General features: G+C 38.0%; 1 protein-coding gene across 2 annotated transcripts in view; it reads left to right on the forward strand.

Annotated features, from left to right (window-relative positions):
- LOC122800916 (dual oxidase 1-like) overlaps positions 1-23,788 on the forward strand; it is a 250,375-nt gene extending 226,587 nt beyond the window's left edge. For both annotated transcript variants that reach the window (XM_044070274.1, XM_044070275.1), the window contains exons 29-33: positions 538-770; positions 5,641-5,799; positions 7,981-8,136; positions 18,002-18,130; positions 22,537-23,788. In XM_044070274.1, the coding sequence (XP_043926209.1) occupies positions 538-770; positions 5,641-5,799; positions 7,981-8,136; positions 18,002-18,130; positions 22,537-22,659 (800 nt within the window). In that variant the 3' untranslated portion in view covers positions 22,660-23,788. The remainder of the gene's footprint in view (positions 1-537; positions 771-5,640; positions 5,800-7,980; positions 8,137-18,001; positions 18,131-22,536) is intronic.
- The last annotated feature ends 1,123 nt before the right edge of the window (positions 23,789-24,911 follow it).

The raw sequence follows: 24,911 nt of genomic DNA on the forward strand, positions 1-24,911 counted from the left end.
CCTAAGGGCAGCATCAACAATGTAGGAAAGAAGACGTAAAACCTGATGAATTATAATAGGTGAGTATTTAATCTGATGTGGACGGTTCATTAAGTTAGGTATACTGTACCTCAGTATAAAGCAGTAAGAAGTATTTTAACTACAATCATTTTATAGATGTATTAGCTCCTTGTAATAGAGATGGCCAGAAAACTTGACTGCTTTGCTTCCTGGCCAAGTGCAATTTTTAGTTTATTTATACTATACGCTTAGTTCTATGTTTCATAATGAAAAAATATTGGGGGACGACTACTGTTCTTTTCCACCAATAACCAATTTCATATGGGTTCACAGGTTTATACTACTTTTGACAAAGACTGTTATTAGAATGATGGGATCCTGCTTCCAACAATGTGATCTAATGAGCAGTGGTATTGCTTCCTCATGTATGTCAGAGCCTATCTACTCAAAAGAAAAATATCTAGAACTATGCAGTCTTCTTTGAAACTGTTTACATGCAAATGATAATGTGGTAAAAACTGTGGTTTCCTTTTACAGGAGTTACTATGCTGGTATTCAAGAAACCACATGACTTTGATTACAAGTCTGGACAGTGGGTGAGGATAGCCTGTTTGTCTTTGGGAACAAATGAATATCATCCATTCACCTTGACCTCTGCTCCTCATGAAGATAACCTCAGTCTTCACATCCGTGCAGTGGGCCCCTGGACAACAAGGTTACGTGAACTGTATTCTCCAGAAAGTATTACAGAGCTTGGTTGCCTTCCAAAGGTAAACACATGATAATCACTGCTAATCATAGCAGTATGAGGGAGTTTTCTTTAAAGTATGAAACTGATTTTTCTCTTACATTTTTGCAATCTCTTGCTGAAGTCATCCACATAGCCAGGGTTTACAGAAAAAAAGGAGCTAACACAATACAAGTACAGTCACATGAAGACATAGAGAAACAGCATTTTTTTACACCAGCTGCAATGCAAAAGTATTACCACGGTTCAAAATATTCAGTCTGCTAACATCAGTATTTATACATTTGAATTCTTTATTTTTAAAAGTATTATAGTGCAAATTTAACATGCATTCAGAACATTAAGGGTTTTAAATGAGCCTGTGCATATATTCAGGATGGGATTAGAGTTTTAAGTAATCTTTTGGAGCAGGGGAGAAGGGAATGTGGTTATTTTAGGAGAGACAGCAATAGGGAATAATCATAAAGGAAAGGTAACCTTTGGTGAATGCTTTATTGCTGCTATACGTTTGGTAATAGAACATGCCAAGACAAAGAAATAAGAAAAGAAAGTATTAAGTGGGTAGCCATTTGAAGTGTCAGGTCCTGTTACAGTGAGTCCCGAAACACAGAGACCCAATGGTCGGAAAACAGACTTGCATATACCAAGTCCAAGATGGTCATTTCTTGGAATTCAAGATTTCCATACCTCAGATTAAAGTGAAGTTAAGCTCAGGGGTGTGGGGTCTTGCCTCCCATATCTGGGGTTCAGGGGTCATGCCTCATGTTAAAAAAGAAGTAAGGAGAAGAGTGGTGCTCTTGTGGGGTTCAGTAAGGCAGGGAATTTGCTAAGGATGAACAGTGAACTTGGTTTAGCAATTCATAGATGAAAAGGAGTTAGATTGAAGTATTGATTGGATGACAAAAAGTGTTTGTTAAATTGCTATGATGTTGGTCTGTTCAAATTTTAGGATAAAAAATATTAGGCTTGTAACATGGCACTGTTAAAAATCAAAGCACTGGCTAGGATGAGGAAAGAATATCTGAGAGATGGCGGCAAGATATTTTGGGGATAGCTACCTTTGCTTCTATGGTACACAGTATATAAAATGAGTCGCTTCCCCAGGTTTAACTACAAATCATCAAAGCACAATGTTTCACCTCAACATTTTCTAAATAATAAATTCTGAAAATGGTGAGTCAAAAACCACGAGAAACACAAGAAATATATATTTCTTTACATGGGGTAAGCCACATGCACCCAGAGCACCCTTACTTTCCTAAATGAACCAACTGTACAGTCACAATGAGGAAAAAGGCAAAACCCCTTCAAATGTGCACTGCCTTTCAACACTTTGTAATAAAACTCATTGAAAAATGCACTGCAGTGTAGTGAAAACCAAAAATGGTGTTAGTTAATACAATCAAAGTTGTATGAGAAGATGACTGAGAGACAAAGAAAAGGCAAGGTACGTGGGCTGTCTCTCCCTTTGAGGTAGAATCAAGGGCTAGGGAATAAACCTGTTCCAAGTTCTACAGCTTCTATTAAACACTGAAATTGATGACTGCGCTTCTTTATAATGATACCTATGTACAATAATTACTAATTTGTTAAACGAGTAAGCCAAATAGTTAAGTATTTATTATTTTATTTATTTATTTACATTTGTTTACTGGGAAATTCCAACTGGACACAGGTCCTTTTTCAATGGAGGCCCGGGGAGAAAAGCTCCACAGAAGAATAATCGAGCAGCAGAATACCTGAAGAACAATTTAATATACATGCAATAGCAAATAATACATACTGCAGCAAACAGCTGTACATACATTATGAAACATGATAATGAACAGATATACCAATATCTAGCTAAAGGCTAGGAATAAAGGTAGAGTGTATATACAGATAGTATTAAGCTCAGACAGATACTGTTCTAAACTCGTATACCTAAATCTTATACACAAGTATTGTATTAAACTCAAGTAGATATAGAGCAGAAGCTCCACACGAAGATGGAACAAGCTAGAAGGGCTAATAGGATGGAAGTGGAAGATAGAGGAGTAAGAGAGGAGACTGAGTGAGTAGTACACGTGGCAGTGAGAGGAAGCTAGGTGTAAGTCAGTTGGGTATGTATTTGGAGTTGAGATGAAGTGAGGTAGTTAAACATGTTTTAACAGGTCTGAGAGACTGAGGGAGGAGGGAAGTGGAGGGTAAAGGGTGAGGCAGAGCCTGCAGAGGAAGGAATGTAATGATCAGATGGTGGCAGGCAGGGTGGCTTGGGGAGGGGGAGAGGAATGGGAGGTAAAAGGAGGGTTACTAGTCAGGATTGGTGCATGGGCATAACCAGAAACTTTTTAAGTGAGTTTTTAGTGCAGTCTTGAAGTGATTGCAAGAAGGTAGTGTGGTTATAGAGGGGGAGAGATTGTTCCATAATCTGGGTATGATGCAGGGGGTTAGTGCTTCTCCCGCTGGGTTCTTGGGTTTGGTCACTAGAAGTACATTTTTGCTGCTGAAGTGTAGAGGTCTAGTGGAGCAGTAGGGCTGGAGAAGGTTTTGAAGGGCTGAGACTTTAAGATGATGATTTACTAACTTGTGGGCAAGGGAGAGTTAATTCAGGTGAAGAAGTTGAGGGAGTTCAAGCCAGTCAAGTTCTCTAAGTGAGATACAGTGGTGGCTGCAATAAGATGCACTAGTGGCAAACTTAGCAATTTTATTGTTGCAAGCCTTAAGCTTGTTTAGGTTTGTTTGTCTAAGGTAGGTAAGTATAGGAGAGGCGTAGAGTAAAGTGGAGATTAGGTGGGAATTGGCAGCAGAAATTCTGGCTGTCTTGGTGAGGAATTGTTTGTTTCTGTACAATGCACCTACTTTTTTGTGAACCTTTTTTATGGCAAGAGAAATGTGTGTCAAATCTGAGATTGTTATTAATCTCAACACCAAGTAGTTTAGTGTGTTCTGTTGGGGAAGATGACAGTATTGTCTTTGGCTAGAATATTAAAGTGGGGGATAATTGGGTTAGACTTAGTGTGTTAGAAGATAAGGAGTTTAGTCTTGCTTGGGTTGAGTAATAACTGGGCATTAGATAGCCAGTTTTCTACAGATGAAAAGGCTTCCTGTGTGATCTTGTGAGGTTCAGGTATAGTTGGGGCTGAGCAGATGAGGGTGGAGTCATCTGCATACTGTATAAGAGAAGCATGCATGGTGGCTGTGAACAGATCATTGGTGAAGAGTGACAATAGTAGGGGACCAAGGATGGAGCCTTGGGGAACACCGAGTGTTACAGGAAGTCGAGGAGATAGGTCATTATGCCAGACAGCTGATTGTTGGCAGCCCATTAGGTAGCTGTGAAACTAATCAGTAGCTGATTGGGAAAAGGATAGGTTAGTGGGAACAGCGATTAGTAGTTTGTGTGAGACCATGTCAAATGCCTTGGATAGATCCAGAAATATAGCAGAGGAGAACAGGCCATTATTTTTATGATGAAGGATAGCATTAGTGAAAGAGAGCAAGGCGGTAGTAGTGCTGTGGTATGGTCTGAAGCTATGATGGGTGATGGAGAGGAGGTTATTAGCTAAGAGGTAGTCTTAGACTTGAGAATGGATGCATTTCCCAAGTATCTTGGAAAGTGGAGAAAGGATGGCTATGGGGCAGTAATTGGAAAGTTCAGTGGAAGAGCCACCTTTATGGAGGGGAATGATGTGGGATATTTTCCACAGTGTGGGGACATAGCTTTCTGATAAGGACTGAGTAATTAAGATAGAGACTGGATAAGCTAGGGCTTCTGTTGCTAGTTTTAGGTATTCAGAGGGGAGATTGTCGGCTCCAAGATTTGTAGGCTTACGTTTCAATAGAAGTTTTTTTTATATAGGAGGTAGGCACTGATGAAAAAGAAAAGACTGTGGGCAGAGTATTTGGTTTTGATGTAGAGAGGGTGGGTAGAGGGTTGTGTTGTTTAGTCAAAGACATAATGGTTCCAGTAACGTGTTTATTGAATGAGTCAGCAGTACTGCTGGAGGAACGGGGAGTGGTAGGTGGGGTGGTTGTTGTGCACTGTCAAATGATTCTTTATGAATTATTTTTTTGTCTTAATCTGGTTTTTCAAGGGCAAAGGTTAGTATACTGTGTGTGTGTGTGTGCGTGAGTGTGTGTGTGTGTGTGTGTGTGTGTGTGTGTGTGTGTGTGTGTGTGTGTGTGTGTGTGTGTGTGTGTGTGTGTGTGTGTGTGTGTGTGTGTGTCTGTGTGTGTGCGTGTGCATGTGTGTGTGCATGTCCATGTGCGTGTGTGTGCGTGTATAAATAGTTCACAGCAGCCAGTCAACTCATGTGCTTGGTAAAGTGGCATGAACCTGGATTTTCCAGGATAATTATTACACACGAAATAATATGCAAAGAATGTCGCATTTATTAGTGTAACGCATCTATGTCTGTCCTAATGCTGCAATGGAATGCAATTATTCATGTGTGACTGGTGCATTCTTTTCTGTTTTTTTTTCAGGGAATGGGGGTTATTATAATGGTAAAGGTGTTTACTTCACAAACAAAATGTAAGGTGTTTACTTCACAAACAAAATGTACAGGGTCTGATTCTCTTCTTTGAGGGGGAACTAGCTAGGCATAAAATGGCCTGCAAAGACAGCATGCCTAATAGTTACCTATGAACCCCTATATCCTTCATAGTGTTCAACCTTAGTTGCTGTATGCAAACACTCTCAGAATATACAGGATACTACAGCTGCAGTGTATACAACAACTTTTCCCATAACAATTTCTCTTTAACTCCTTTTTTAATGATTACCAAACAAATTTTCTTCAAAATTTCAACTCAGGCCACATTTTAAATAACTTAATGAAAAACAGATAAACTATGGACATAACATATACGGTTGCATTACTGATGAAGACAATTTGCTATTGCTTTAGCTGCATCTGGATGGGCCATTTGGAGAAGGACACCAAGAATGGAACAAGTATGAAGTATCGGTTTTGGTAGGAGGCGGGATTGGAGTGACACCATTTGCTTCGATCCTCAAAGATCTTGTTGCCAAGTCCTCCATTAATAGCAAGATTCAATGTAAAAAGGTAAGTGTTCCAGTCAATGCTTATTATAAAGAGATATGTGTGTTTAACTGATGAAATTAAAATACTGATTTCCCTAATCTGATTTTTAAGTAAGTGTTCTGTGTTAATCTTGGAATGATTTATCATAAATCTAGACACCCCTCAGAGAAATTAGTACATAATTGTTGTGATATCAGTATGAAACATATTTTGGCATCATATTTTAGTAGCCTCCTAAATTCAAAATTATCATTACAGTTACACTTTTTACAATCTTGTGAATTTCTTTGAGACAGTTGCTTAAGTCATAGACTGTTGATAAACTGTTTACACAACTTACATTGACCTCACCAAAACCATATCACATGCAAATATAATAAACAAGGTGAAGGAGCTCCAAACTGGCTAGGTGGATAGTGAACTGGCTTAGGGACAAGACTCATGTAGTAAAAGTAGGGGGTGCATATTCTGACAGCATGAAGGTGACCAGTGGAATTCCACAGGGATCTGTGCTGGGACCTCTGCTGTTTGATATCTATCTCTCAGTTCTGCAGTTATAAAATGAGGATCTCTTGTTAACAAAGTTTGAGGATTATTGTAAACTGGGAGTTGCTGTCTAGTCCCCTGCAACAGACAGTCCAAGATGAATTTCCAGCTGTCAACAGCTAGTTTATAAAATATGAGCTAAACTGAATGACAAAAAAATGCAACATTGTAGCATTAGGAAAGAACCTTCTAGCTCCAGCTTATAAAAAAAACACTCAGAAATGAAAATGTAGTGAGAGACCAGCGCTGTTCGGTGATAGCTCCTTCATGTTTGACCATCACATTGTGACTACGATTAGGAAATCCTTTTAGCTTTCACAGCTCATAGCAAAAGTTATTCCTTCCACATCAAAAGAGGTCCTCACTTCCTTTCACTTTGCACTGATTAGACCCATTGTTGAGTACAAGTACCTTACTAAGTATAAAAAGCAACTGGAAAGACCTCAAAGGTTTGTAACTAAATAAATCATAGGCTTATAAGATCTGAACTACCAAGAAAAACTGGAGGCTTTATACTCAGTTTTATACAGACTCCTTAAGTGTTACTTATTTTATTTATTTATTTTATTTAACATTTGTTAACCGGGAAAGTCCAACTTGGAACAAAGCCAATTTTCAGTAGAGGCCGGGGAGAAATGCTCCTGACACATGTCTTTGTGATGTAGTGTTACTTGTGCCTCGCTTTTAGGGCTATAATGGATCCAGTATTCCAAGAACTCGTACATCTCCATAAATCAAACAGTTCAGCTAACACTAGGGCCAAAGATCTAAATCTATTCCAACAAATAAATAAGACAAGGAGAAAGGATACATTGAAAGTAACCTATTCTTCAGAACAAACTTTCTCTCTAAGTTAAGCAGTATGACACACTGTTTGCCTTTAAAAAGGAGCTGGACAACTAGATGGCCATTCATAAATTCACGCCTGATGTGACTGGCCTGACCCTCTTTGAAAAGAAATGCAAGGCCTAAAGGTAGTTACTGGCAAGGCAGAAATATCCTTACAGCTTATTGCAAGTTCCCTATTATTCTTATACTCAGAGTCAGGTTCTGGCCTTTAGTGCTGTTATTTTAAACATCTTTCAGTCCTGATTGGACAATCTTTTTGCTATCTGTTAATGTAAGTTAAAACTTATTAGACTGACTTGAAAAATTGTTAGTACAAAATCGTGATAATAGAATATAAGTATACTCATCAAAACATCTACCTACATGTATATGTATGCCAGGGACTGTGTAGTCAGTGAAACAATCACTAAATGGTCTCAGTGCCTGTAAGATCTATTCTCTGACAGTCTTAAGCAGAAATTTTGCACACGTGTCATTTATTATATTCTAAGAAAATCTATCAATGATGTTTTAAAAGTGCAGAAGAAAGACTATTCAGCATCAAAGTTTAACCTGTAAATAATGTTATGAGTAAAATAAATGTGTCTTTCATTCTTTCCTTGTTGTACACTCTCTTAATTTTCTTGTTGTTTCTCCTTTCTCCTTGATTTCTTTACATTTTTGTTTATCTGCTAGTGGTCTATAATTTTTTCTGTTTTTATCAGCTAAGGAAAGTAAACATTTTGAACATACATCAGCTGAACTGTTAGTTAATGCTTTTGAATACTAAATTATTGTTTTAATGGATAGCATTATATTTATTTGCAGGTATATTTTATTTGGGTGACACGGACACAACGACAGTTTGAGTGGTTGACTGACATCATCCGGGAGGTTGAGGAAAATGACAAAAATGACCTGGTGTCAGTGCATATCTACATCACACAGCTAGCGGAGAAATTTGACCTGAGGACTACTATGCTAGTAAGTACAGTATTCTGCTACAAACAATGTTCTTTTTGCAGAATGACAAAAGGCTGTGCCTCTCTTAATGTCATTTACATTTTTACTAAGATCCACTTTAAAGAATTTCGGTACTGATATGGTATATTTGTGTGTGTGTGTGTGTGTGTGTGTGTGTGTGTGTGTGTGTGTGTGTGTGTTTGTGAATAAATTAAAATTAGTAACAAAATAAATTACAGATTTTTTTGGTTCATTGTTGAGCATTGGACTGGATAAATAATTCACCCCTTTATTCATCATGAGAGCATAGCAGCAATCCTTTTCACATTATAGGATTAGTAATGATTAATATATATATATATATATATATATATATATATATATATATATATATATATATCTATATATATATATACCACTCTGTATACATCTGCTTGCCTAATTATTTGAATTCTCAGATTTTGTTGCTGTTCATTGTCAGACACTTCATTCCTTCTTCTGGTTGCATCTGTTACAATCACTGAAAAAATGCAACCATGCTATAAAGACCACTGTCATTTGTGAGAAATATAGTTAATGAATGCTATTTGTATATGAGAGCATGCATAACAATATGCAGATGTGCAGAATATGGCAGAGATATCTTTCAGTTTCCATTAGCCAATTGTATTCAACCATTATTTAGAAGATAGTGTTTGCTGGGCTTTTTAAAGGCCCACCAAATTTTTAAATGTGTACATCATTTCCCTATCTCAGCGCTATAACTATATACTTAAAGTGATCTTTCCCAACTATATTACCTAGAATTGTTTTGCAATGGATTTCAAGTACCATGTTTTTCACATATCTTCAGTTATACCAGGTTCCTTCTCATGTCACCATGTATGTGAATCATGGTTTTGATCTTTGCAATATCCAAAAAGAGACATACTTTTTCATTCCCTGCACAATGTCACTACAAATTTATTAAAAAGGTTTCCATTGTGTGGCTATCTTTATCTTTTAGAAAAAAAATTCATTCATTCGTACTGTGTGTACTTCTCCAGTGAGTTATCCAAGAGAAAAGGCATATCTCTGATCCACGGAAATTGCAATTCAGAAGCACTGAAGTATATGCATTGGTTACTTTAGTCCATATTAGGGCAGTTGGGTGGAGGATTGTTGTTGTTTACTTGTTGTTTGTTTTTACTTGTTTAACATTTGAGGACAAATCAAAGGATGCTTTTACCTCCATTTTAAGGGAGGGGGGTTAGGGCATCCACATGTATGGTCCTTGCACAGATGCTATGCTGTTTGAAAAACAGTCTGCACTCACACTTGCACAAATCATTTTCAGCTGTATCTTCAATGGGAGGAAAAGTGATGTACAAGAGGCTTTGACTCCTGCAAACCCTTACTTAATATAATCACTACTGAAGTTACTGAATCAGGGGGAAGACAATTTTCCCTACATAGCTCGGTCTTATTTGAATGTCTGATTTAAAACAACTGTGCATTTCATGTGCTTGCTTCCCAATCTGGTGGCTCTGGATACAGAACAATAGTGATGGAGTTTTTATTAAGCCATATTCTTAAAATTATTTTTAAAGACCTTATATTTGTAAATTTTACACCTAACTATGTTCTGTACGGATAAAAATTCTAAGTTTCACATAAACGGTAGAATGGGAATTACCAACTGACTGATAGCTTGATGACAATTAATATGGGACAGTACTGAAAAAGAACATTCTAGAGTAAAGAGGATTGTTTTATATCAAAGACTCCAATGTTTAAACTAAGGATTCATAAATATGCTGTCCTAAAAATGTTGACAGCCTTGAGTGCATCAGTTACAGATTTAAATCTCAATTTGTGTGGCTAAAAGTGTGTGGAAAAAGTTGCTTTTATGCAATGTTGCTATAACAATGCTGTGAGATGCATTCTTAAAGAGAAATAAAGTTAAATAGAAACAGCTGCCTCTGTGGAAGCAAGAGAAGAGCCCTAAAAGGAAATGGAGTCAGCTGATTCAGGGTGGACTAGAGACCAGGGGTTGGAGAACATGAAGGGGAGGTGGAAATGAACATCTCAGTACAGCACCTCACTGACCCTATTTAAGCAGGGAAGAAGGCAACCTAATGGCTGCCTGAAGCTCATAAGTATCTTTTAAGAGTCCTAGGGCAGACCCGAAACTGTCTCTCAGGGGCCTAAAGGTGTGAAGGCCTCTGTTGTTAAAAATCCTGTCCCTCCTGATAAAGAGGCAAGGGCTTTGGATAGATGGGGAAAGAAAGTGTATACTTCTTCCACTTTAGCCATGAGGGCGTTGAATTGTCAGTTTCACATGTTAAAATATCAGAATTATCTCCTTTCACAATTGAAATCTAAGGTGGATGCTCTGGCGGAAGGTATTGAGTGTAAAGAGTTGCAGGATTTAGTTCATGTGTCTGAACAGGTGGGTAAACATTCCTTGCAGTGTGGTTTTGATGCTGTGCAGGCCTCCTCGAGGGTGGCTGCCACTGGTTCTGTTCTTCAGAGGCACGCCTGGTTGAGAGATCAGAATTTAGCTGAGCATGTTAAAACAAGGATTTTGGATGCTCCTTTACAGTCTGATGTGTTGTTTGGTTTGCCTGTGGAAGCAGTTTTAAAGAAAATGGAGGACAAGGCTAAGTCTATGCAAACTGTTAAGGATTTTTTGCAGGTGCAGCCTCCGAAGTTTAGTAGAAATTGGCCTACTAAGGGATGGACTTATCCTGCTTATGATTCCCAGTCTAGGGGTAGGTCTAGACGTGGTAGGAGCAGAGCTCAAGGTTCTTTTAGGCCTAGGACAGGGAGTTCCCCTGCTCAGACTTCTGGTGAGGGCAGGGGTCAGTCCTTTCGTAAGCAGACCCAATGACCTACCTTTTCAGCTGCCAGTTCATTCTCGCCTGGCAGCACCTTTGGGAGGAAGGCTGTCTCTTTTCAAAGAAAATTGGGATTTAATTACCCAAGACAGATGGGTTCTGGATATCATTCACCACGGTTACAGGTTTTATTTCCATACCTTGCCTCCTTTCAAAGGCATGCCAGACATTCCTCCTCTACAAAGAACAGAGGCTCACAAGCAAATTTCTCTGTTGCTCCAAATAGGGGCCATTCAGCCAGTTCCTGTGCCAGAAAGGGGCCTAGGATTTTATTCTCGCCTGTTCCTAGTACCAAGAAGGGAACACGTGGAGACCAATTTTGGATTTATCTATGCTCAACACTTATCTGGACATCCCCAAGTTCAAAATCTTGACATTACAACAGCACTTACCTCTCCTGGGCAAAGATCACTGGATGGTAACTTTAGATCTCAAGGAAGCTTACCTTCATGTGCCTATAAGACTAAGTTGCAGGAAGTATCTGCGTTTTCGAGCTGGAAATTCTCATTATCAGTTCTCTGCATTGCCCTTTGGCTTATCTACTGCCCAGAGTATTCACAAAGGTTCTGGCTCCAGTGATAGCTTACTTCAGGCTAAAAGGAATTCAAATCTATCCTTACTTGGACGACTGCCTGATTCTGGCTCAAGAAAAGGAAGACCTTCTACAGCATTTGGAATATGTCATAGCAGTGCTAAGATGCCTAGGGTATTCTGTGAACGAAATAAAGTCCAGTCTAGTACCCTCTCAAGACATGTGCTTTCTGGGTGTGAGACTGAATACAGCAGCCCAGATGGCCTTTTAACCCCGGACAAACAAAAGAATCTTTCCAGTTACTTCCATCAACTATCTCTTCAGTCCGGGCTGACTGCAAGGACAGTCCTTCAAGCCTTAGGGTTCATGGCATCTTGTATTCTGGTGCTTCCCAATGCCAAACTGCATATGAGGAAGCTGCAATGTTATCTCATAAATGTATGGACACAGCACTGCCAGGATTTGGACACTGTCATTCAAATAATACCTTGCATTCAAAAGGAATTTTTGTGGTGGGCTCAGGAATGTCACCTAAACAAGGGACTCTCTGTGACCCGGCCAGAGGCGAGTCAGATTCTAACGACAGATGCCTCAGACATTGCTTGGGGAGCTCATCTAAATGGAAAGTGGATACAAGACAAGTGGCCTGCCAGACTACAGCATCTACATATCAACATGAAAGAGATGTTAGCAGTCCAGTTTGCATTAATGGCTTTCAAGGAATTACTTCTTCCAGGGCAGGTGTTGATTCTAACAGACAACACAACTGTCATGTGGTACATCAACAAACAAGGGGAACACATTCTACCCATTGTGCAGGCAAGCAATGATTTTATGGGAGACTGCTCAGCTTGCAACTAACTCTTCAGGCAAGGTTTCTGCCGGGAGCACAGAACTCCTTAGCAGATGTGTTAAGCAGACAAATCATGGATCCCCACGAGTGGAAACTGGATCTTCATGTATTTCAAAAATTGACAGTGTCATGGGGAACTCCAGACATAGATCTGTTCGCTTCTCCACTAAACCACCAGCTGCCAAAGTTTTGCACAAAGAGGTTTCATCACACAGCTTGGAAAGTGGATGCTCTTTCTTTCAGTTGGAAAAATCTTCATGTGTATGCTTTTCCACCTCTGCCTCTTCTCCCAAAGGTGCTTCTAAAGGTCAGACAAGACAAGCCAAGGATGATTTTAATAGCTCCAGATTGGCCTCGGCAGCACTGGTACCCATTACTGAGGAGTCTGGTAAAAAAGCCTCCATGGCCTTTACCCTTGATTCCACACCTGTTGTCTCAGAGGGACGGTCACCTGCTCAATGTCAAGCTTCACTCTCTTCATCTAACAGCCTGGCATATTCTGTTTTGAAAGACAGCAGGTCTCAACTTCCTCAACAAGTTTTAAATGTGATTATGGAAGCCAGAAGACCTAGTACAAGGAAAGTGTACAGAAAAATGGAAGAGATTTTTATTTTGGAGTGCAGCAAACAATTTGGAGATTTCTGAGCCTAATTTGAGTGTGGCTCTTCAATATCTTACTGAGTTATTGGACAAAGGTTTGTCTTTCTCTTCCATTAAGATTCATGCTGCAGCAATTTCAGCTCACTATGATTGTGACCCACCATTGCTTTCGTGATCCTTTGTTCAAGCAATTTCTTAGAGGGGCAAAGAATATAAGACCCCACGTAGAGCTCCTACTCCTGCTTGGGATCTCAATTTTGTGTTGGAGAAACTTGCTCTACAACCTTTTGAGCCTGCGGCTACTGCTGAATTGAAATACTTGTCATGGAAGACTGCTTTTTTGTTGGCCATTACTTCTGCAAGAAGGGTTTCTGAGTTGCAGGCCCTTATGGGGGTAGAGGCTTGTTTGATTTTTCATAAGGATAGGGTATCTTTACGTACTAACCCTTCCTTTATGCCTAAGGTGGTTTCTAGTGTGGCTTTAAATCAAACTATTCATTTGCCTACTTTTTATGCAGATCCCCAAAATAAAGGGGAAAAGATTTTGCACACTTTAGATGTACACAGGCAATTCGTTATTATTTGAGCAGGACTAAGGATTTTAGGCAGTCTCAGCAGTTGTTTGTTTCTTTTGCTTTGAGTTCATGAGGGCAAGCCTGTGTCAAAACAAACTATTTCTAGGTGGATTGGGTTTTGCATTGCATTTTGTTATTCCCATCATGGCAAGGAGATTCCAGCTGGGATTAGGCCTCATTCCACTAGGGCTACTGCCACTTCAACAGCATTTCTAAGGGGTGGCAACTAAGGATATTTTGGAGGCAGCTACTTGGAGTTCAGTGCATACTTTCTCTAAGCATTATCACCTTCCTCTCTACTCTAAGTCTAGGGCTGGTTTTGCCACAGCTATTTTGCAAGGCATGTTGTCAGTTCCTGCTTCCTTATGATTTGCCAGCCTCCCTTACCTCTGCTTTGGGATTCTACCCAATAGTTAGGACTGCAGCAATGTGGAATGAAGAACATAGTACAGTTTTGTACCTACCATAAATGTAGATGTTCGAGGATCCACATTGCTGCAGTCCAATTTACCCTCCCTCCTTCCCCTCTGTGTTTAGGGGTGGTTGTGTAGGTGAGGTTATATTCTGGTAATTTTGTATATATTGTACATATTTTTGGTGCAGGTATGTTTGGAGTTTTTGGTTTTGGCCTTATCTTTTCAGGGTCTTCTGACATCTGGGGCAAGAAAAGACTGAAGATATGACGTCGGTCATGCGCATTAGTACCCTGACGTACTGACGTCAGTCTAATGCGCCCTGACCGACGTCAGCCATATACTTTGGTATTCGGGCCGACTGGACAGTGGACTACCCCAATAGTTAGGACTGCAGCAATGTGGATCCTCGAACATCTACATTTATGGTAGGTACAAAACTGTACTTTTTGATCTTTGCAATATCCAAAAAGAGACATACTTTTTCATTCCCTGCACAATGTCACTACAAATTTATTAAAAAGGTTTCCATTGTGTGGCTATCTTTATCTTTTAGAAAAAAAATTCATTCATTCGTACTGTGTGTACTTCTCCAGTGAGTTATCCAAGAGAAAAGGCATATCTCTGATCCATGGAAATTGCAATTCAGAAGCACTGAAGTATATGCATTGGTTACTTTAGTCCATATTAGGGCAGTTGGGTGGAGGATTGTTGTTGTTTACTTGTTTGTTTTTACTTGTTTAACATTTGAGGACAAATCAAAGGATGCTTTTACCTCCATTTTAATGGAGGGGGGTTTGGGCACCCACATGTATGATCCTTGCACAGATGCTATGCTGTTTGAAAAACAGTCTGCACTCACACTTGCACAAATCATTTTCAGCTGTATCTTCAATGGGAGGAAAAGTGATGTACAAGAGGCTTTGACTCCTGCAAACCCTTACTTAATATAATCACTACTGAAGTTACTGAATCAGGGGGAAGACAATTTTCCCTACATAGCTCGGTCTTATTTGAATGTCTGATTTAAAACAACTGTGCATTTCATGTGCTTGCTTCCCAATCTGGTGACTCTGGATACAGAACAATACTGATGGAGTTTTTATTAAGCCATATTCTTAAAATTATTTTTAAAGACCTTATATTTGTAAATTTTACACCTCACTATGTTCTGTACTGATAAAAATTCTAAGTTTCACATAAACGGTAGAATGGGAATTACCAACTGACTGATAGCTTGATGACAATTAATATGGGACAGTACTGAAAAAGAACATTCTAGAGTAAACAGGATTGTTTTATATCAAAGACTCCAATGTTTAAACTAAGGATTCATAAATATGCTGTCCTAAAAATGTTGACACTTGACAAACGCCAGAATGGTTTACTTCCACCCCTTTTGATTCATCAGGACACTGTAATAACAGCAAATGACACAGTGAGTCAACCCATTCATGAGCAATCAACCATGACAGCTAGTAACCACGATGTTATTAATTATAAAACGTGTATGATTACCCAATTTAATCAACACATTTTTGAATTTAGAAATGTTTTAAACATTAACTGGGAATTAATTACACAAGACACATTGTGTAGTGAAAGTTGTGGTCTTAAGCCAAGGATCGTATTCAAAAGAACACCATGTCTTAAAACATTGTTGGAACGACCTTTACAAAAGCATTTAACCACAAAGGGGATGTTTAAATGTGGCTTTTGCCATTATTGTAGACATATTCAAACTGGATCTACTTTTAACATCAAAGGAGAAAAGTATTACATTAATGGCAAATATAACTGCCAAACTGAAGGCGTAGTTTATGTAGCAATATGTCAATCTTGTAATGCGTTTTATTTCGGTAAAACTGAGCGACCATTGCGACAACGTATATATGAACATTTATACGCCATCACGAAGAATAATACCTTTAATGCCTTAGCAAGACACAGTATAATGTATACAGACCACAAATTTTTATTTATGGTGGTTCAGCAAATTAACAAAGACAAGAGAGGGGGCCCTTGGAATTTACTTCTGGAGGAATAAGAGTTATTGTGGCAATTAAGAACTAATGCCCAAGTGTATCCAGGTCTCAATGAGTTTTGTTCGATCAAATGCTTGTTAAAACTCAAAGCCATTTTAAGGTAGAAATTATGAAGGAGTTAGTATGACTTCAACAATGAACCTGTTTTAATGACTTAAAACATCAGGAAACTTTAAGTTAAATTTTTATCACCTTTATTAAACACACATTAAATAATGAAAGTATATATTTTTCCAAAAAAGTACATAAAAATTAAGAATTATGTTTTGCGAATAAGCAGTTTTATGTATTCTATATTTATAGTATGGTGTTGGTATTTGTATACAATTTTAGTACTATATATGCAAAAATTGTTTAAACATTGAACCTTTTGAGTTGATTTTAGCATTGTATTTGTTTAAATTGTGAAAATTTGATTCACTTTAAATTAATTGTAGTTAATTGTTCAATGATTCAATTATGAATGTGATTATATAAGCTGTAACATTTGTGTGTATAGTTGTCTGAAGAAGTGCGGAGAGCATCTGCATGAAAGCGCTTACCTAGTAAAGAAGTTTGTACGAACGTTTATCTTGACTGCAGTTGGTGCCGTTATTTTTTTGTTTTACTTGACAACAGTGCACATCAGTTACAGTTTTAAATGTAATTTATTGGCTAAAGTGTGTGGAAAAAGTTGCTTTATGCAATGTTGCTATAACAATGCCTTGAGATGCATTCTTAAAGAGAAATAAAAGTTAAATAGAAACAGCTGCCTCTGTGAAGCAAGAAGAAGAGCCCTAAAAATGAGTCAGCTGATTCAGGGTGGACTAGAGACCAAGGGGTTGGAGAACATGAAGGGGGAGGGTGGAAATGAACATCCAGTACAACCTCACTGACCCTGGCAGGAAGAAGGCAACCTAATGGACTCTAAAAGTGGCACCCATTAGGAGTGCTGTAGCATTCACCAGCAAACACCAATCTGGGCATTTACACGTAGTAGTCACAGCAATTTAGGACATGCACAGAAGTGTGAGTCAGTCAGGTGGCACTGTGGGACTCCCATATATATCAGTCTGTTGTGGTGGGCAAAAGATGTTTCAGTTAAGCAAAAAAAAAAAAACATAATGGCCAATCAGATACTAGGAAGGCTAAAGGTCAGCAGGGGTGGGGAGAAAACGATACAGATGAAAACAGAAGTTTACAATTTAAGTAATACACACACACACACACACACACACACACAAACACACACACACACACACACACACACACACACACACACACACACAAACACACACACACACATGCAGCATGACTTTATGCCAAAATGATCAACAGAATTTAAACTGGATTCTATTCTGTCAATCACAAGACACTGAATAGTAAAGAGAATTTATCTAATACATTTCTGTATCCATACATTTCTATATGTACGATCACCAAGTTTGAAAAACAGTGAATAAAAGGAGAAACATCCTAGTCACCATTGTCACACCATCCTGCATCAATATACTACAGTTTTTTGATCTACCTTGTGGCCAGCCAAAATACATTAATGCTTTTGGTCTTGATCAGTAGGAACTCAGTGAGAAGAAGTTCTGTTCAAAGACACACACACACACACACACACACACACACACACACACACACACACACACACACACACACACACACACACACACACACACACAGCCATTGATGCCCTGTTTCATGGTGCAACACTGATAGCCTGCCAAAGTATCATAAATTGAATTATCACTTTCAGTTCTGAACTTCAGCGGTTCCACACTGCTCATGCACATTAGAAAATGAGGTGCCCTTTTTGACTTTCTCCACTGGATGTTCTTCATATCTAGTGATGTTATATAGTATGTACCACTTAAAACAGTTTATTTCTGAAGAATAAAAAATGTTACACTTGCAAGGCAAACTTTGTATATTTTTTCCATTTACAACTGTATCAACAGTGAACTAGCAATGAGTATAACAAAGTGCTTTTTATCATTTCAGTACATTTGTGAACGCCATTTTCAGAAAGAGTCAAATCGTAGCTTGTTCACAGGCCTGCGCTCTATTACCCACTTTGGTCGCCCTCCATTTGTGGCATTTTTTAACTCACTGCAAGAAGTCCATCCAATGGTAAGTTTATAATTAGCCTGACAACTGTGCAGGTATTCTTTTCTTACCTGTGACTTTGTACAGCTTCTTCTGCTTCTGTGCCACTACCTTCCTCTTCTCTCATCTTCTCCTTTTGTGTCTGTCTATAGATACAGCTAGAACATGTAGAATCTATCGTTATCAATCTGTTACAGACCTGGTATCTATATCCATATGTCAATATATGTGTGCTTGTGTGTGTCTATAGCTTTATATCAACTGCATGAATGGAATAAGAAATTTTGGATTTGGTTGACTATAAGATAGTGAAATATCATATCACTGACTTGTCATATAGAATAATGTGTCAACTATTCAAAAACATCACACGATATGAACAAAATATACATCATGCGCTATAGACATAAATGTTGACATCACAAATAACCTCCCAAAAACATTTTAAGTTTTAAAGAGGGGGGCTATACTGCCTGTAGTCCAATAGCTCTGCTTACTCTCTCGGCATAATGATTGAGATCACTTTTAAGAGAAATTGACTAAGTTTAAAATGGCCCATAAGGGCAGCTAGCCTAGTACTTACTTATGAACCTATATAATACATACATATATTTATATACTTGTGTGTGTGTGTGTGTGTGTGTGTGTGTGTGTGTGTGTGTGTGTGTGTGTGTGTGTGTGTGTGTGTGTGTGTGTGTGTATGTATAGCACCAAGGTAGTCTGCCTTGGAGAAAATGGGACACTTGTTTATATGGGTAAATCAAATGTCCCCATACATCTGTGGTAATATAACCTGACTGTATGTATTCATGGTCATATAAATCTAAGGCCCTCAATAGAACAGCTTCTTTTGAATGGAATGATAAAGCACTTAGATGTTATATTTATGGGGGGATAACCTTTAGTTTGTCACTTTGTCACAGACAGAACACAACCAGATGAAGAAAGAAAAGACAGAAAAACATTACACTATTTTTTGTCAAACATTTAAGTCATATATGTAGCTGCTCTCACAGCAAAATATATGCGTCTTTAAAGTATCTCTGTCTTGTTATTTTCTGTAGTGTACATTTGTATACCCATCCTCTGAAACTTTTGGGATTTAGAATAAAACGTATTACAAATTTCTTATGGCCCTTGTATGCTCAAGAGTCAGGGTTAGGAACCTTTCCAAGAGCAAAGGAGGAAATCGTTTCCCAACTTAAATTTTTACATTTTTGGTAGCTGATTTCAAATATTTGTGCTTTTGATGATAACTCTGTGTGATGTTAAATAGAAAATTAAAGCTATGGCAGTGACAGACGGTTCAAATAAAAACCTAAGAAACAAGGTTTTCTAAAGAGACAAATGGGAATGAGTAATAAAAAGATAATAATAGCATGGCTGTAAAATAATGAATGCTGTTTCCTTAGAAATGTTGACTCACAAAAATAAAACACAAAATTTCATGGAAAACTCAAAAGTACAAATGGGAAGTGTTAAAGGACAAACTTTTGGTCTCATAGTTTTGGATAAGATTGTATACTCCCACTTTGAGCTCAAAATTGAAGTGTGACCTGTAAGAATCAGAGGGATGGGTATATGAGTAGATAACCCATATGGCTGGGATTATGTTCAAAGGGGTACAGGGTTACTTTGCTTTCTCACCAGTTTCACAAGTTACCTTAAATGTCTGTTAAAGTATTATAAGGAACTTTGGTGTATGATCTGTATGATATTATGAGAAACAGTATGGTCTGCTTGATGGTACCATTTTTGGAAGCTCATAGATGTCATACAGGTGGGAGGAGCTGAACAAGCAATGCTACCAGTGATGTTATCACAGACTACATCATGCACCAAGATGTGCTTTTTTTATGATTATATTATTTTTACATCTGTACTCTTGAGCAAAATTCACATGTTGTATCCTGCTCTGGGCCACTTAACATTGGGGAAGTACAGACAAAACAAGATCATCATTGTGCATATATTTCTGGAATATTCCAAGCCTGATTATTTCATTTGGATAGTTTCTAAAAGATGTGCTTTTGTGGGGGTCTCAGGTGTATGTTATTCTAAGTCACACTGCCAGATGCAATACCTTTTTGCCACTGTCCCTAGATTTTTATTATATTGCTCACCATTGCAATGGAGACAGCACTTGGAACTTCTGACACAGAAGGCTCAATGTATGAATGTATGACTTCCAGATCTTTGCTCTCTTCCCCCTCTAGACTGGGCTGACACTGTACCATCTCGATGTAAACATGTTGGTGGTACAAGAGGAACATCAACCAGAATCTATTTTTTTTCTTGCTACAGTACATAAGAAAACTCATGCACATTACTATAGCATAATCAGTCCATGAGTTTTGTTTGAGTTCCAGAGTATAGATAAGTTGCATTTGGGGGAAAAATTACATCTTCATTTCTTTTGTCTTTAAAAGCTTAAGAGATTTTGAGCATCAGAGACTCTAGTTGTCAGAGTATAAAGTCAACAACTTTATTACATGTAGGAAGCAGATACCTTACAAGAGGCACCCCCTTTAAAATGCCAAGTGCTGACACATAAAAAAAGATCAAAAATACAGAAGAAGAGTGAATCTTGATCATTGGTCTTTTCCTTTAAACTTCTGTTTGATGCAGGCAAACCCCTGCACCTCCCTCAAACTCATATATACTTACTGTGAGAGCACCATACCTCAGAGAAAAAGGAATGTGCTGAGAAATAGCCATCTCAGACTTAGTATATGTAAGTCCATTTTACAGCCATTCAGTCTCCATGTTTTTGGACTCACTGTAGCAGGTTCTGACATTTCAAAATGATTACCTTACAAGGACTTTCATAATCAGTGCATCTTCTGCTTTGGGATGTACCAGATCACCATCTTCTTTCCACATTTTGCTACAATAGAGCCAGAAGACTATCAAGCTGAGAGACAAATCTCTCCAGGACTACTTGAGGCAGAAATGCCTAGTCCTGGACTACCATCTGCCATGGCATGGCATGGCATCAGACAAGTCATCTGTGAATGTCCTACTCAAAAATAAGAAGGTCATTCAAAACAAGGAAGGAGGCTGACAACATACTTTTGAAGTCTGAACACCACCCTCAGCTGCAAGGTGTGGGATCATGTAAGGAACTTTTGCATCCTTCAATTCTAATGCCTACATGGACTGAGTCCTGCCCCTCAGTAGGTCACCATGCACTGAAATTACTTCACATCCTCCCATTCCAAAACCCTTTAAATATCAGTTAGTCAAGACACCTATTAAAAACTAAAACAAGGATATTCTTCCATCAGGGAATAAAGAATTGTTTTCAACTAAATGCACTGATTATTCCTCCTGAAGGTAGGTTTGCTGCAAGACTCACCATGGAGATTACTTCTTTCTACTATCCAGTTTTAGGAATTCTGCATCCTAACCAGATGATTTCTTATTAATGATACCCTCTCTAAAATGATAAATCAGTTTAACTAGTAATCTAAGGTATAATGAACTTCTTGGCTTGCTTGAGCCAATAAATGTATGTATTCTTCCAATATCTGTAGTGTAGGAATATGAATGTACTAGTGAATCTTGGAGCTAGGCTCCCCACCCTCTGTTCCCAGAAGCTAGATCATTTCTCTAGGGTCAGATTCCCGTACATACCTGTCAGAAACCCTACTGCTGGTCCAACTGTGATGTCAATAGATCACAGTATGAGGTCTACCAAGGACTCACCCAAGAACTCACTTCCCAATAATAAGAAAGGTAAGATGCTTGACTACTTTGGGAAGAAAGTGCAAGCTCTGTCTGCCTAACCCATATGTTAAAGTACCAAGGGATACTTCTGATTGAATTGAAGGGCAAGGCTGAGGGGATAGACGATATAGCTCTGACAAATTAAACGCTAGTCTTGTGCAACCTCACCATCCAGGTTGTCAAGTACTCTATATTGTGTGTCTATGGTACTGTGCTTGCATTTTCCTATGCAGCAGCAAATGGGTCATTCATTAGGAGACATGCCTGGCTGAGGTCCCAGCCATACTTGATAAAATGTTTAATCTCTGCTTGACTGTAATATGTTCGTGATCTGGTGCATCTCTGTTGATTCCTTTACTGTTCTCTTCCTCTCCTATTCCTTGTCTTGTTGGTTGTTCAATAAAAAATAAAGATATCTTTAGAAGGACATGCAGTTAATATTTTGTTGTAGATGCAGTCATTTGTAGGCTTCTTTTCTTTAATAACTTCAGGTTTATTGTCTCCACTGTTACTTTACAGTCTCATTCAGATGAGCTTCAGTTACTTGTTCAAGATTGTGAAATTTAGCTGCCCAGTTCTGTTCATGAACAATACACGTGTTACACCGAGGCTTTGACATTTTTCTGTTTTTTAGTACAGTAGGATATGTTGGCATTTGCTGTTATTTCTAACTGCTAATGTGTTTTATCTTTTCCATCTAGGTTAACAAAATTGGTGTTTTCAGCTGTGGACCACCAGGTCTGACCAAGAATGTAGAGAAGGCCTGCAGACATTTGAATAAACGTGATGAAACTCACTTTATTCACCACTATGAGAATTTCTAATGTCGAGGACTCACTTCTCCTGCCTATGTCAGACTTTGCTTCATTTCATCTAAACAAAGCATTATTCTGAAGCAAGAGAACATTTAAGAATTTCATCATATTGGTGAGCTTCTGCTGGAAAAATCACGTACATTATACCTATGAAAATGAAATTGAAAGCAGCCTTTTATATTCCAGGATAATGTCAAATGCTTGTATAAAGTCCTTCTGATGCGTGCATCCAAGTGTTGCCGTGAATGGCTTTGTTTGTATGTGATACTGACCTAAGTAAAGCAACTCCTCTTCTGAAAGATGCTAATAATGAATGTGTTAAAATATGTTACAGTTTAATGTTCTTTTTATTGAAGAGTCTTGATTTGTCCAAATAGCAATAACATATTAAAATACTTTGGTTGAAGTTATTGAGCAATATCAGTTTTTAATTAATTTAAACCAAATCTGATTGAAAGTCTGTAACACTACTACAGTTCTAAAAGTCATATTGTACTTTTCCAGCAATGAACAACATAACAAAGAAACAGTATTCATTAATAATGTGGGTCTTTTTCTGTAATTGTGTTCATTGATGTATTCTCGATGTAGGCCCATTTTTAGGTTTTGAATAGTTCAATGAAAAAAAGATCATAAGACCATCAGCTGAGGAGCTAAGCAAGAAAGAACAACATAACAGCAAAACAGTGTGCGTGTGTGTGTGTGTGTGTGTGTGTGTGTGTGTGTGTGTGTGTGTGTGTGTGTGGGGGGTCATGAGTATGTCATCCTTCACATGAGGCATTAAACCGAGATCCAGTCTGTTTGATTTGGTAGTAGCTAAGGTGGTTTTAAAAGATCCTACTGTACTTATCGAAAAGAGTAGGGGAAGAACCCCAGTGCTTTGACCAAATTCCGTATAAGTATCACCTTGGGTCTCCCCTGAAAAAAGGATACTAGCCTAGTTGGACGAACCCAGTCAACAAAGTCTAACTAAATAAATAAAGTGAGCACTTTACTAGAAAAAACAAAAATAGAAGATTAAATTTGATTTGTCTATTGTTCTAGATGAATCCGATTAAATAAGTCGCTGTAAATTCACAGCTATGGATGTAGATAAGTCTTTATGTCTGAGTTGCCACTAAATAAAAGGATTGTTGTGATTCAGTTTCATGTTTCTAAACAAAAAAAAACACACACATCTCTCTCTTCATACGTATATGTATGTATATCTATCTATCTATATATATATATATATATATATATATATATATATATGTATATTGTATTTCTACATTACTGTCTAAGTTTTATACATTAAACAATTTTATCAGTCTTTACAAATTTGATTGTAAAATAACAATGTTTTATGTGTTCATAACCGAAGGATGGGCTAAGTGCCAGAAAAGGAAGGGGAAAGGAGATAGAAAGTGAGTGCTGGACAGACAGGAAAAAGAAAGAATAAGGATGTCTAATTCTAGACTGAATAGTCTGAGGTGTGATGAAGCTAAAGACCTAGATGAAATATCTCCTAGGATTCTTAAAGAGCTTTTAGTCTATTTGGTGGATGACTGGCTAAAATTAAGTTATTAAATGATGGAAAAGTTCCTTGCTGATTAGATACTGACAAAGGTAGTTCTGTTGCCCAAGAGAAAATCTAGAAAGTAACCAGGAAACTATAGAAATGTAAGTTTCAGTTTGCTTTTGATGACCACCAATAAAAAGAGCCCAGTAGTGAAGTTAGTGGATTTTTTAAATGAAAATAACAATGCATGAGACACAGAGACCTGTATGGGTGGTTCACTGATAGAGAGATGTTTATGAATGTAGCTCATTGGATTTCAATGAGGCATTCCACACTGCATCTCGCATATGGTCAACAGGCAAGATGTAAAAGGCTTGGGACAGTCACACAGAAGTGTTAACAAGTTAGAATTGCTTAACCTATAAATAAACAAAATACTTTCTTTATTCTGCAGAGCTTAATATTGGGGTCTTCATATTATTTCTCATCTTTGTTTCAGATAATACCTGGGAGATGGAAACTAGTACACACCTTTTCTGCAAATGATTAACAAAAAATATATATATATATACACTTTTCTATGCTGTTTATAACTGCAAAGTAGTCAAAAAGAGGGGTGACCACTGGGATTTCCTACATAGACATGTATTGTAATGCACTGTAGATAGGCTGAAAGACTATTATTTTATGTAGAGGTGTAGATTCACATGAAACTAAAGTTATCTCTTATCTGTTACTATTTTCAGTTCTGGAGCCCATA

Source organism: Protopterus annectens, chromosome 4.part1, assembly GCF_019279795.1.
Source record: "Protopterus annectens isolate FY-2018-M chromosome 4.part1, PAN1.0, whole genome shotgun sequence".
Taxonomy (NCBI): domain Eukaryota; kingdom Metazoa; phylum Chordata; order Ceratodontiformes; family Protopteridae; genus Protopterus; species Protopterus annectens.